Here is a 15396-nt window from a genome sequence, read left to right on the forward strand (position 1 = left end):
TAATTATGGAGGAAAAGGCGAATCTGTGCTAGAACCAAAGCATCGGAGGACGGGACAGAAATGTCCGGCATCAGCGAGGCGTAGAATCAGCCGGGTACTATCTGGAACCGGTGGCGCCATTATCACATTCTCTGGCGTAAATTATCTGCACAGGGAAAGCTTCATTTTGTGTGAATTTCGCAGGAGCCATTAATGAGACGAGCGCAAACGAGGTTTCTGCATCTTCTACTTTGTTCTATTACTTTCTAACAAAAAATCTGGAAGATGGAACACTTTATTTTCGCGGCGGTGAACGCACTGATTGGACGGGCGGACGGAAATTTTGCATTTAGACGATGTTTTGCCGAGTTATTGTCTCCATTCTATGTAAATGAACAAATGCCACAGAAAGTAAATTATTACTAATGTGCCGAGCGCATATAATAGGAAGCCGCAGATTCCGAGCTTCACTTTCAACGAAGGGGGCTTCCGTTCTTAAAGGGGCATTCCATCTTATAAAAACGTTCTTAAGTTCATAGTCTGTCGACGTACAGTGTTGTACTGCTCTCAAAATTCATCATGTCCTGTACTCTAGTCACCTCTAAAGCTGCAATCACAATTTCAATAGTTGCTATTGGCGATGAGCTTAACTTTGTCTGTAAATCTTATATGGTTACTATTCTATCCTGTGTGGATGATTCATTGTGATCGTTCTGATCCCAATTAATAGTCTACGTTATACTCTAGACCTGCAGTCTGAATACTACAGGCTTCAGAGCAGAAATCCCCCAGGATTGCTTTCTCATATGGCATCTGCAAAATGTGTGCATTAGTGACTTGGATTCTGGGCAGTGTCATATATACAGCAGGGACTAAACTAAGTCATAGGTGTCTGTCCACAAATGTGTTTGCTGTTACATATAATAACCAGCAGAACAGTGAGTGCAGCTCTGGGGTATAATACAGGATGTAACTCAGGATCAGTAATGTATGTACACAGTGACTGCACCAGCAGAATAGTGAGTGCAGCTCTGGAGTATAATACTGTATGTAACTCGGGATCAGTAATGTAATGTATGTACACAGTGACTGCACCAGCAGAATAGTGAGTGCAGCTCCGGAGTATAATACAGAATGTAACTCGGGATCAGTAATGTAATGTATGTACACAGTGACTGCACGAGCAGAATAGTGAGTGCAGCTCTGGAGTATAATACAGGATGTAACTCAAGATCAGTAACGTAATGTATGTACACAGTGACTGCACCAGCAGAATAGTGAGTGCAGCTCTGGAGTATAATACAGGATGTAACTCAGGGTCAGTAATGTAATGTATGTATGTACACAGTGACTGCACCAGCAGAATAGTGAGTGCAGCTCCGGAGTATAATACAGGATGTAACTCAGGATCAGTACAGGATCAGTAATGTAATGTATGTACACAGTGACGGCACCAGCAGAATAGTGAGTGCAGCTCTGGAGTATAATACAGGATGTAACTCAGGATCAGTACAGGATCAGTAATGTAATGTATGTACACAGTGACGGCACCAGCAGAATAGTGAGTGCAGCTCTGGAGTATAATACAGGATGTAACTCAGGATCAGTACAGGATCAGTAATGTAATGTATGTACACGGTGACTAGCACCAGCAGAATAGTGAGCGCAGCTCTGGAGTGTAATACAGGATATAACTTAGGATCAGTAATGTAATGTATGTACACAGTGACTGCACCACCAGAATAGTGAGCGCAGCTCTGGAGTATAATAAAGGATGTAACTCAGGATCAGTACATATATATTCATTATCTTTGTTGCCTTGTAATCTTGGTTTAATAAAAAATACTAATTTCTTGCAGTGAAGAGTACATTTGTGATTTATTTGCCTTAGTAATACGCTGACACAAGTTCTCCATATTCTGCTCTGTTATATTGTGTCTTAGTGATAACAATGAGACAGTCTTATATCATATGCACGACTTGCTGTCAGGAACATTTTACACTACAATTGCGGTCACATGTATGGTAGAAGATGTATCTCGTCCTATTGTGTCCCCCAAGAGGATGCGACATTGTAACGGAGTCCGCAGCTCGGAATGTACACCGCGCCTCTGCCGCACTTATCCTGACTTGTAAATATCGAGCAGTGTTTGCGGTTTGCTCTTAAGTTGTTCTCAGACCGTTTATCAGTAAAATGTTATTTATAGATGAGCCACATACACGGCAGATGGGGCTCCGTGACTGCGACATATGCCATGGCGGGGGAAGGCGATGATGTGTGTCAGTGCGATGGATGAGCCATCCTGTAACCATCTTTCTGTTTCTTTTACAGAGGAGCTGAAGGAGAAATTGGCGCAGTACGTGGATGATGTGAACGCTCAGAAATCGGGATTTATTAAGGTGGTCCGCCATAGCAAGCAGGAGGGGCTCATCCGATCGAGAGTCAGCGGGTGGCGAGCAGCTACGGCTCCTGTTGTGGCTTTATTCGATGCTCATGTTGAGTTTAGCGTGGGATGGTGAGTGCCATCATCTGTCATTGGCACAAGGTTTTCAATCATTGACCGGTAGCAGAGATCATGAAAACAGAGAGATTATAACATTAAAAATATACCCTGCAAACAATGAATCGGTCCTTGAAGTCCCTTTTCTTTGATCTCGTGGTATCCGAAGACTCTTTTTGTGGAACATTCATTACCATAGTGCATATATTTTCCTAGAAAACTGGGAGCCCATGATGAGCTGTGATGGGGATGAAAATAGATATTTCCTTTGTGTCTTATGTTTAATTTCTTTTTTACATTTATTGAAAACTCCAGTTCCACCTGGAGCTGCATTCATAATTCTGCTGCTTTCCTGTTAGCTCTCAGGTGTATAGAAGGTGCGGTGTATGCACAGTAGTTTGCGGTGGTGTTCATAAAGCTCCCATGATGCAGTGCACAATATAACAGGGTGCTATGAGATCTTGGCGAATATTATCATGTAGGAGCCAACAGAAATACAGAAGTGTGAATGCAGCTTTGGTTGTGAGTAGTGTAAAAACGTTCAAACTATCTCAGATCCGGCACGCAGCTGGAAATTCTGCAAATGATTACTTGTAGTGATTTTGCAGCACTTAGTGTCCAGTTTGGACCCTGAATCTTCTCCTTCTTCCTCCAGGGCAGAGCCGGTGCTGAGCAGGATCCAGGAGAACCGTAAAGTCATTATATCACCATCTTTTGACAACATCAAATACGACAATTTTGAAATTGAAGAGTATCCTCTGTCCGCTCAGGGATTCGACTGGGAATTATGGTGTCGATATCTGAACCCTCCAAAATCTTGGTGGAAGATGGAGAATGCGACTGCACCCATCAGGTACTATAGGTCCCCTCATGCCCTGGGTGCAATATGTCCTCTCTGCTGAGTTTTTCCAGTGTTCATTGCGTATTTGTCACGGGTTTACCACTACAGAGAGGAGTTAGAGGACCGCAGTGTCTGGTTTCTCCTACTCCTGGGCTGAATAGAAGCATTTCCCCTTTTTATTGATTGGTGTAAGTTTCTTTGGGCAGTGCAGGGTTTAATCTGCTCTGTTGAGAGCTCTTGGAGCAAGGCTCTCAGCTGAGCAAAGTTATCCAGTCCCATCTCCTATATAAGCTGGGTCCTGCCTAGCACTCATTGTCAGAGTTAGCTTATGCTGAGTGGCTGGGAGGAAAGGTGTTGGTGGTTATTTGAGTAGGCGGTTGTTGGATTTATCTGTAACTGTTTGGTTTTGTGAGTGTGATAATTCCCTTTCTTCTCCTTTCTTTGATTTTACCCCATCCTCCACTCCCCGGTGCATCCCTCTGTTATTTGTGTGTGTATATTTGTATGTTTTTTGTTACCCCTTTTTGTATTCGGCTACTTTCACACATCAGGTTTTTGCCATCAGGCATGATCTGGCGAATTTTGAAAAAAACAGATCTGTGTTTTTTGTTTGTTTTTTTTGCCGCCGGATCCGTTTTTTTCTCAGACTTGTATTAGCCCCAGATGGCCTCACGTTTCATCCGTTTTTCGCCGGATCCGTCAAAAATTGTCGGTCCGGCAGCTGGAGAGAACGCACAGAGGAACGTTTTTTTGTGTCTGTCAAAAAAAAGGGCAGCGACGGATCCGGCGCCATGCGGCTTTTGCTATAATGGAAGCCTATGGCTCCGGTTTCGTCAAATGAGTGAATCCGGCAACCGATTCCATTTTTTTACATTGGGCATGCCCCGTAGCTGCATTTTCCATTTTGGAGTGTTTTCTCTCTCTTTCTCTCGCGCTAGTGCCCGGATATCAGGTAGTCTGATCCAGCAGAAAAACGGATCCGTTGCATCAGTTTTTCACAATTTGCAACGGATCCGTTTTTTTCAAAAGTCGACAGATTGTGCCTGACGGCGAAAACCTGAGGTGTGAAAGTAGTCTTACCTTGTTCATCTGATTGGTGTACTACGGTATACTACTACTCCCCTTTTTCCTGAGTGGAGGAAGGGTACAGACTGAGGGCAGATTCAGGAGCTAAAGGTACCTTCACACGAAACGACATCGCTAGCGATCCGTGACGTTGCAGCGTCCTCGCTAGCGATATCGTTTAGTTTGACACGCAGCAGCGATCAGGATCCTGCTGTGATGTCGCTGGTCGCTGAATAAAGTCCAGAACTTTATTTGGTCGTCCGATCGCTGTGTATCGTTGTGTTTGAAAGCAAAAGCAACGATACCAGCGATGTTTTACACTGGTAACCAGGGTAAACATCGGGTTACCAAGCGCAGGGCCGTGCTTAGTAACCCGATGTTTACCCTGGTTACCAGCGTAAAAGTGAAAAAAACAAACAGTACATGCTCACCTGCGCGTCCCCCAGCTTCTGCTTCCTGACCCTTACTGAGCGCCGGCCCTAAAGTGAAAGTGAAAGCACAGCGGTGACGTCACCGCTGTGCTGTTAGGGCCGGAGCTCAGTCAGTGTCAGGAAGCAGACGCTGGGGGACGCGCAGGTGAGCATGTACTGTTTGTTTTTTTCACTTTTACGCTGGTAACCAGGGTAAACATCGGGTTACTAAGCGCGGCCCTGCGCTTAGCAACCCGACGTTTACCCTGGTTACCCGGGGACCTCGGCATCGTTGGTCGCTGGAGAGCTGTCTGTGTGACAGCTCTCCAGCGATCAAACAGCGACGCTGCAGCGATCGGCATCGTTGTCGCTATCGCTGCAGCGTCGCTTCGTGTGAAGGTACCTTAAGGCAACATAAGTGGCCTCGGTGTCTTCACAATCAGAAGTAACCTGGGGAACAGTGCAAGCTAGGGCACCACCTAGCATTAGGGACAGGGAAGAAGCCCCTGGTCATGGGACACTCGACAACAGTTAACAGTATTCTATTCCAGTTGCATTGAAATCTGATTTAGAATTTGGCTTTCTTTCTGTTGGCTCTCAGTATGCCGGATCTACCATTTTTTCTACACGTGCTCTGTGACTCCCTGTGTTGCTTTGTGAGAAATATATATATATTTCTCCTACGCCTCATTGGGGGACACAGCCCGTGGGTGTATGCTGCTGCCACTAGGGGGCTGACACTAAGTGATACAAAGAAAGTTCGCTCCTCCCCTGCAGTATACACCCTCCTGCTGGCTCTCAGCTAACCAGTTCTTGCTTAGTGTCTGTAGGAGGCACACGGGTCTGGTTCAGACCCCAACGTTTTTATTTTATTTTTTACTTTTCTGTGCATTTTTATTTTTTAATTAACGGAGTGAAGGGGGCGACGGATCCTTTCAAGGTTCCGATCTCCCCCGAATCATCAACAGGCAAGCATGCCGAGTATACCTCCTTGTACCCTCTCCTGCGACTTGGGAAGCCATGCCTGAGCTCAGTTCAGGGGCGACGGTTCCTTCGAGTCCCGATCTCCCCACACCAGCAACAGGCGACCACATGGAGTGTCGCCTCCATGTATCCTCTCCTGGAGCCAGGCCTAATGCCGGACAACTGGTCCTGTCCACCCAGGAGCTGAACTCCGTGGATGTACAGAGGCCCCTCTCTTTGGCGTCCGAGCAGCCCCCACTGTCCCACCACGGTTAAAGCAGATGGCACAAGAAGGCGGACGGTTCCTCTCCACCTCCCTAACAAAGGGATGGTGGATTGAGGTTTATCCCCTCTATCCCTGCACCTGCAGTAGAACAGTAGAGTGCGCACGCTTTCCTCGGCGCTGACATCTAGTCATCCGCGGCGGCTCCAAGCCGGGACGCGCTCCGATGGTGAGTGGATCCAGTCAGCGATGAGCCTCTACAGTGGGATATTCACATGCTGACAGGCAGCCTCAGCTTGCCTGTGGCCCACCTCCCTGAGGTGTAAACAAAAGAGAAAGGGTAGCATGCATAATAAAGGGATCACCACAAGATTTATCCAAATATGGTACAAAATTTATTGAATCACACTTTTAACACCGCAAAAACATTTAAAACCAATTAAAATTGCAAAACACAGCAAGAATAGAAACAAAGACCCACAATAAGGTCCTACCACAGTGCCACCCTAAGTACAAGCAAATATAGTACACATTGTCATTAATCCCTAAATGGCTAAAAATAACCATAACATATTATTCCAGTACAACAGAGATATAAATGGAAAAGCCAAATATCAGGGATCACAGGTATAAAATACCCCTTATGGCTTAGAATGCCACACAATGTAACACCCATACAACCTGGAGCTGTTAGCAAGGCTTCCAAAGGCGAGTCCCTGTGAGGCACATCAGTGCAATAGAGAATGGTGGTATAGAAGGGTGGCACTGGGCACAAAAGCCCAACTCGTATCGCCAGTGACACTGGCTTTCTCAGGGGCCAACTCCCTGAGGTAACGCGCCGGTTGCAAAAATTTAGCCCCCGGCTTTGGCCGATGTGTAGGCCTCATCCCGGAAGCTGCGCCCACACTAAGGCGGCTCCACCCACTTTTGCTGGCGCTTCTTCCCTGGCACGGGAGCGATCGCTTCCCTCAGCAACGCTGGTATTGCTCACGCCGGCTGCAGAAATTTAGGCCCCGGCTTGGGCCTATTCATGGAAGTCACGAGGCTCCGCCCACATCACGTATGTGGCCCCGCCCCCCTAATTGGCACCTCTCGCTCTCTGCGAGACCTTACCACCTCTGCAACTCCCGGTGGCCATCTTGGTCCACCCTGGCAACACACACACACACACACGGGCTATGGTTTTGTATTTAAGGGGCACAACGACTCTGCATCCGGGTAAGGAAGTACTGCACTCTTCCCCTGTATCTTCCCCCTGTACTTAACATGACCAGTATTCCCTGGTCTTAAAGGCGCATGACCAGTATTAACCGGACTTAAAGACGCATGACCAGTATTACCCGGTCTTAAAGGCACATGACCAGTATTCCTGGTCTTAAAGGCACATGACCAGCATTCCCTGGTCTTAAGGGCACATGACCAGCATTCCCTAGTCTTAAGGGCACATGACCAGCATTCCCTGGTCTTAAGGGCACATGACCAGCATTCCCTGGTCTTAAGGGCATATGACCAGTCCAAAGCCGGTCACCCTAAATGAACTCAGGAGCCCTCCGCCGCCTATCCCAGCTTATCCCAGAGTACCTAGGTCCCTGAGTGGGTTTCGTCACTGCCGCAACCCATGGATTCTCTGACAAGAGATTGAATCCCTCCGTGAACCCTCTGTGGCTCGGAGTGCTCGCAGGACCAATATAGATGGTCTCTTTCTTTCAGGCTAGCAGGGGCCACAAGTATTCTAGAAACGTACTCGTGCCTAGAAAACGGAAGTTTCATTTCCTGATCCCTCACCAATGATTTGCTGAGAACAAGTCTCTGAATATGGATCGGATATTGCCTTGGTTCTGGACTCACTAGAACTTCAGAAAAGGATGGATTTGCCTATTTATATCATTAACCAATCTCTGTAGATTAACGGGGACTTTGGTTCTACTCTAGATCACGCAGCGTCCCTCATGAGGAAACTAAACTCCCTCGCAGAGCATTTGCCATTCACCCGGACAGGGAACGTCCGGATAAGCGATCCACTGGACAGAAACCTCTGCAAGCGCGGTATCCTTTTTTTTTTTTTTCCAGCCAATATGCAAACACGCGGGGTGTTACCTCCACATATTCCCACCTAAGACGTGAGATGCCATGCCTGGTCTGATTCTTATTGCGACTGGTCCTTTTAAAGGACACCGATTTCCCCACACCAGCAATAAACAAGCACATGGAGTATCACCTCCATGTATCCTCTTCTACAGCCAGGCCTAACGCCGGACAACCAGCCCTGTCCACCCAGAGACCTTAACTCTGTGGATGTACCGAGGCTCCTTTTTTTTTTTGGGGCGTCCGAACACCCCCTCTGCATCTCCACTATTTAGCAGATGATGCAAGAAGGCGGACTATTCCTTTCCACTTCCCTGTTAAGAGGATGGTGGATTGAGGGTTCATCATTTTAACTCCGCACAGTCAAAAGAGAGCGGCGATAGTAAGAGACGGTTTATCCTCCTTTTGCATGCAGCTGCGCATTCCGCCACTTGGCATATTAACTGGGTAGAATCTCCTGTGGTATACCTACCAGTATCCCTACCCGATGGATCATCAATTAAAAATACAACCGACTGTCAGATAGCAAATCTAGTTTGTTCTGTTTTGCAGCCTCCAGTTCAGCGCTCTACCCTCCCTTAGCCGCCGCATGTTTTGCTAGAGCAATGGTCTCTTGGTCAGAGACCTTAACTATATTTTGATTTCCTATAGACCCAACCAGCAGTGGATCAGTTGTCCAGGACGGTCAAGATTTAAGGGATCTTGGTTCCAAAATAGGGACCGAACAGTAAGACAGACCCTGAACCTCAAACTTCTACCAAGCTTGACAAGGTCCCCCTTCTTCGGATGGAGTTCCCCCGCTCAGCCATTACTTCAACGGAAAAAGGGGGAGTTTCTGACATCCACCGACATTCGGGATGCTTACCTTCACATTCCTATGTTTTTCCCTCTTCAAAATTCCTTCGCTTTCCCTTTCGCGAACAGCATTTTCAAATCACGACCTTGTCCTTCGGCCTTGCTATCGCACCCAGAGTGTTCGCAAGGGTTATGGGGCTGTCATGTTCCTCTTGCACCATAGAGGCGTGGTCGTCCTGCCCTATCTGGTCGACTTTCTAGCCGCTCCTTCAGCCCGGCGCTGAGTTGTCTATATCTCTTGCGATACCCTCTCTCTCCTGGACTGGCAGCTAAACATAGACAAGTTTTTTCCTCATTTCCAGCCCAGCAGATATCCTTTTTGAGGATGATCCTGGAATCTTCCAGAAGTTTGGTGATTCTCCCCTGAGACAAGGCCGTGGCCCTTCAACAGGGAGCTCACGCACTTGTTCACTCATTCCATTCGATTTGCTAGGAGCGTTCTCAGGAAAATTGGTGACGACAATGGAAGTGGTTTCCTTCGTTTTCTACAGGTCAGTCAGGCTTTCAGAGGGTAGTCTCTGAGCTCCTTCCTCATCCAGGGAAGATCCTTTTTCTCGGTTATTAGTGACTACCGATGCTAGTCCTCTCCTCCTGATCATGGTTCTGGGGATCCAAACGGTACAGCTTGTTCTACAGCAGGACCACTGCCTTCTGGTGGGTCACACCATCCGATTTAATCGGACAATCCCATGTCTGTGCCATACGTCAATCATCTAGCAGGTACCCACGGTCAGGCGTCAAGGCCGAGGTACCTCACATTCTGTCGGGCCACGATCTATCATTTGGTGATCTTGGCACTACACATCTCAGGTGTAGAACTCTGGGCGGCGGACGCCGTCAGGGTCCCACCTCATGTGAGTGGGAACTTCACTCGGAAGTCTTCCATCAGATCCGACTTCTCTGGAGCACTCCAGATGTAGGTCGGATGGCATCCAGACTGAGCGCCAATGTACTCTTAAGTTCATGGTTCGGCCTCCAGGTCCAAAAGCCATCGCAGTGCATGCTCTGGTTCTTCCATGGTACCAGTTTCCTTCACCCCTCTTCCACTACTTCCGAGATCTTTTCGGAAGCAGGAAGGGCCCCACTGATCCTGGGAGATCCGCACTGACCAGGTCAGGTTTTTTCTCATTTGCTGAACTAGTATTTTTCCGTCTTATTGCAACAAAACTGCAAATATGGACTTCCTCGCAGGGAGTCTTCACATGTAGTTCTTCCCTATCGCATACCGTTAGATCTTTGGGACCTTAACCCCTTCATAACCCAGCCTATTTTGACCTTAACCCCTTAATCCCATATGACGTACTATCCCGTCTAGGTGGGGTGGGCCTTAATTCCCACCGACGGGATAGTACGTCATAGCGATCGGCCGCGCTCACGGGGGGAGCGCGGCCGATCGCGGCCGGGTGTCAGCTGCCTATCGCAGCTGACATCCGGCACTATGTGCCAGGAGCGGTCACGGACCGCCCCTGGCACATTAACCCCCGGCACACCGCGATCAAACATGATCGCGGTGTACCGGAGGTACAGGGAAGCATCACGCAGGGAGGGGGCTCCCTGCGTGCTTCCCTGAGACCCCCGGAGCAACGCGATGTGATCGCGTTGCTGCGAGGGTCTCCTACCTCCTATCCCTGCAGGCCCCGGATCCAAAATGGCCGCGGGGCTGCATCCAGGTCCTGCAGGGAGTACTTCCGGGTCCGGAGCAGGCTGCAGATGAAAGCTGCAGCCTGAAGCGATGTGAGTGAGAGCACCGATCTGATAGAGTGCTGTGCACACTATCAGATCGGCGATCTGTGATGTCCCCCCCCGGGTCAAAGTAAAAAAGTATAAAAAAAAATTTCCACATGTGTAAAAAAAAAAAAAAAAAAAAATTCCTAAATAAAGAAGAAAAAAAAATATTATTCCCATAAATACATTTCTTTATCTAAAAAAAAACAAAAAAAACAATAAAAGTACACATATTTAGTATCGCCACGTCCATAAAGACCCAACCTATAAAACTGTCCCACTAGTTAACCCCTTCAGTGAACACCGTAAGAAAAAAAAAAAAAAGACGAGCCAAAAAACAACGCTTTATTATCATACCGCCGAACAAAAAGTGAAATAACACGCGATCAAAAAGATGGATATAAATAACCATGGTACCGCTGAAAACGTCATCTTGTCCCGCAAAAAACGAGCCGCCATATAGCATCATAACCAAAAAAATAAAAAAGTTAGTCCTCAGAATAAAGCGATGCCAAAATAATAATTTTTTCTATAAAATAGTTTTTATCGTATAAAAGCGCCAAAACATAAAAAAATGATATAAATGAGGTATCGCTGTAATCGTACTGACCCGACGAATAAAACTGCTTTATCAAGTTTACCAAACGTGGAACGGTATAAACGCCTCCCCCAAAAGAAATTCATGAATAGCTGGTTTTTGGTAATTCTGCCTCACAAAAATCGGAATAAAAAGGGATGAAAAACTGTCACATGTCCGAAAATGTTACCAATAAAAACGTCAACTCGTCCCGCAAAAAACAAGACCTCACATGACTCTGTGGACCAAAATACGGAAAAATTATAGGTCTCAAAATATGGAGACGCAAAAACTTTTTTGCTATAAAAAGCGTCTTTTAGTGTGTGACAGCTGCCAATCATAAAAATCCGATATAAAAAACGCTATAAAAGTAAATCAAACCCCCCTTCATCACCCCCTTAGTTAGGGAAAAATAATAAAATTAAAAAAATGTATTTATTTCCATTTTCCCATTAGGGTTAGGGTTAGGGCTAGGGTTAGGGCTAGGGTTAGGGCTGGGGCTAGGGTTGGAGCTAAAGTTAGGGTGGGGCTAAAGTTAGGGATAGGGTTGGGGCTAAAGTTAGGGTTGGGGATAAAGTTAGGGTTAGGGTTTGGATTACATTTACGGTTGGGATTAGGGTTGAGATTAGAATTAGGGGTGTGTCAGGGTTAGGGGTGTGGTTAGGGTTACAGTTGGGATTAGGGCTAGGGGTGTGTTTGGATTAGCTTCAGGTAGAATTGGGGAGTTTCCACTGTTTAGCCACATCAGGGGCTCTCCAAACGCGACATGGCGTCCGATCTCAATTCCAGACAATTCTTGGTTGAAAAAGTAAAACAGTGCTCCTTCCCTTCCGAGCTCTCCCGTGCGCCCAAACAGGGGTTTACCCCAACATATGGGGCATCAGCATACTCGGGACAAATTGGACAACAACTTTTGGGGTCCAAGTTCTCTTGTTATCTCTGGGAAAATAAAAATTTGGGGGGCTAAAAATCATTTTTGTGGAAAAAAAAGGATTTTTTATTTTCACAGCACTGCGTTGTAAACTGTACTGAAACACTTGGGGGTTCAAAGTTCTCACAACACATCTAGATAAGTTCCTTGGGAGGTCTAGTTTCCAATATGGGGTCACATGTGGGGGGGTTGTACTGTTTGGGTACATCGGGGCTCTGCAAATGCAACGTGACGCCTGCAGACCAATCCATCTAAGGCTGCATTCCAAATGGCGCTCCTTCCCTTCCGAGCTCTGCCATGCGCCCAAACAGTGGTTCCCCCCCACATATGGGGTATCAGCGTACTCAGGACAAATTGGACAACAACTTTTGGGGTCAAATTTATCTTGTTATCCTTGTGAAAATATAAAACTGGGGGCTAAAAAATAATTTTTCTGAAAAAAAAAAAAAGAATGTTTAGTTTCACGGCTCTGCGTTATAATCTGTAGTGAAACACTTGGGGGTTCAAAGCTCTCAAAACACATCAAGATAAGTTCCTCAGGAGGTCTAGTTTCCAATATGGGGTCACTTGTGGGGGGGTTGTACTGTTTGGGTACATCAGGGGCTCTGCAAATGCAACGTGACGCCTGCAGACCAATCCATTTAAGTCTGCATTCCAAATGGCGCTCCTTCCCTTCCGAGCTCTGCCATGCGCCCAGTGGTTCCCCCCCACATATGGGGTATCAGCGTACTCAGGACAAATTGGACAACAACTTTTGGAGTCCAATTTATCCTGTTACCCTTGTGAAAATAAAAAACTGGGGGCTAAAAAATCATTTTTCTGAAAAAAAAAATTTTTTATTTTCACGGCTCTGCGTTATAAACTGTAGTGAAACACTTGGGGGTTCAAAGCTCTCAAAACACATCAAGATAAGTTCCTTAGGGGGTCTACTTTCCAAAATGGTGTCACTTGTGGGGGGTTTCAATGTTTAGGCACATCGGGGGCTCTCCAAACGCGACATGGTGTCCCATCTCAATTCCAGTCAATTTTGCATTGAAAAGTCAAATGGCGCTCCTTCCCTTCCGAGCTCTGCCATGCACCCAAACAATGGTTTACACCCACATATGGGGTATCAGCGTACTCAGGACAAATTGCACAACAATTTTTGGGGTGCAATTTCTTCTCTTACCCTTGGGAAAATAAAAAATTGGGGGCGAAAAGATCATTTTTGTGAAAAAATATGATTTTTTATTTTTACGGCTCTGCATTATAAACTTCTGTGAAGCACTTGATGGGTCAAAGTGCTCACCACACATCTAGATAAGTTCCTTAAGGGGTCTACTTTCCAAAATGGTGTCACTTGTGGGGGGTTTCAATGTTTAGGCATATCAGGGGCTCTCCAAACCCAACATGGCGTCCCATGTCAATTCCAGTCAATTTTGCATTGAAAAGTCAAATGGCGCTCCTTCGCTTCCGAGCTCTGTCATGTGCCCAAAAAGTGGTTTACCCCCACATATGGGGTATCGGCGTACTCAGGACAAATTGTACAACATCTTTTGGTGTCCATTTTCTCCTGTTACCCTTGGTAAAATAAAACAAATTGGAGCTGAAGTAAATTTTGTGTGAAAAAAAGTTAAATGTTTATTTTTATTTAAACATTCCAAAAATTCCTGTGAAACACCTGAAGGGTTAATAAACTTCTTGAATATGGTTTTGAGCACCTTGAGGTGTGCAGTTTTTAGAATGGTGTCACACTTGGTTATTTTCTATCATATAGACCCCTCAAAATTACTTCAAATGAGATGTGGTCCCTAAAAAAAAATGGTGTTGTAAAAACGAGAAATTGCTGGTCAACTTTTAACCCTTATAACTCCCTAACAAAAAAAAATTTTGTTTCCAAAATTGTGCTGATGTAAAGTAGACATGTGGGAAATGTTACTTATTAAGTATTTTGCGTGACATATCTCTGTGATTTAAGGGCATAAAAATTCAAAGTTGGAAAATTGTGAAATTTTCACATTTTTTGCCAAATTTCCATTTTTTTCACTTTTCATTTTTTTTCAAGTTATATCGAATAAATTTTACCACTAACATGAAGTACAATATCTCACGAGAAAACAATGTCAGAATCGCCAAGATCCGTTGAAGCGTTCCAGAGTTATAACCTCATAAAGGGACAGTGGTCAGAATTGTAAAAATTGGCCCGGTCATTAACGTGCAAACCACCCTCGGGGCTTAAGGGGTTAATGACCTGGCTGTTTTTTGCAATTCTGACCAGTGTCCCTTTATGAGGTAATAACTCGAATTCTTCAACGGATCCTAGCGGTTCTGAGATTGTTTTTTCGTGACATATTGGGCTTCATGTTAGTGGTAAATTTAGGTCGATAATTTTTGCGTTTATTTGTGAAAAAAATTGAAATTTGGCAAAAAATTTTGAAAATTTTGCAATCTTCAAATTTAGAATTTTTATTCTGTTAAACGAGAGAGCTGTGACACAAAATAGTTAATAAATAACATTACCCACATGTCTACTTTACATCAGCACAATTTTGGAAACCAAATTTTTTTTTTGCTAGGAAGTTATAAGGGTTAAAATTTGACCAGCGATTTCTCATTTTTACAATGAAATTTACAAAACCATTTTTTTTTAGGGACCACCTCACATTTGAAGTCCGTTTGAGGGGTCTATATGGCTGAAAATACCCAAAAGTGACACCATTCTAAAAACTGCACCCCTCAAGGTGCTCAAAACCACATTCAAAAAGTTTATTAACCCTTCAGGTGCTTCACAGCAGCAGAAGCAACATGGAAGGAAAAAATGAACATTTAAATTTTTTGTCACAAAAATGATCTTTTAGCAACAATTTTTTTATTTTCCCAAGGGTAAAAAGAGAAACAGGACCTCAAAAGTTATTGTACAATTTGTCCTGAGTACGCCGATACCCCATATGTGGGGGACCGCTGTTTGGGCGCACGACAGGGCACGGAAGGGAAGGAGCGCCATTTGGCTTTTTGAATGAAAAATTAGCTCCAATCGTTAGCGGACACCATGTCGCGTTTGGAGAGCCCCTGTGTGCCTAAACATTGGAGCTCCCGCACATGTGACCCCATTTTGGAAACTAGACCTCCCATGAAACTTATCTAGATATGTGGTGAGCACTTTGAACCCCCAAGTGCTTCACAGAAGTTTACAACGCAGAGCCGTGAAAATAAAAAATCATTTTTCTTTTCTCAAAAATTATTTTTTAGCCCTCAATTTTTT

At 45.3% G+C, this 15396-nt stretch overlaps 1 protein-coding gene across 1 annotated transcript in view; it reads left to right on the forward strand.

Moving 5' to 3' along the window:
* GALNT18 (polypeptide N-acetylgalactosaminyltransferase 18) overlaps window positions 1–15396 on the forward strand; it is a 240199-nt gene that overhangs the window by 173371 nt on the left and 51432 nt on the right. The window contains exons 4-5 of the mRNA XM_077287257.1: window positions 2312–2495; window positions 3136–3333. Of these exons, the coding sequence (XP_077143372.1) occupies window positions 2312–2495; window positions 3136–3333 (382 nt within the window). The remainder of the gene's footprint in view (window positions 1–2311; window positions 2496–3135; window positions 3334–15396) is intronic.

This window comes from Ranitomeya variabilis, chromosome 2 (genome assembly GCF_051348905.1).
Source record: "Ranitomeya variabilis isolate aRanVar5 chromosome 2, aRanVar5.hap1, whole genome shotgun sequence".
Classification (NCBI taxonomy): domain Eukaryota; kingdom Metazoa; phylum Chordata; class Amphibia; order Anura; family Dendrobatidae; genus Ranitomeya; species Ranitomeya variabilis.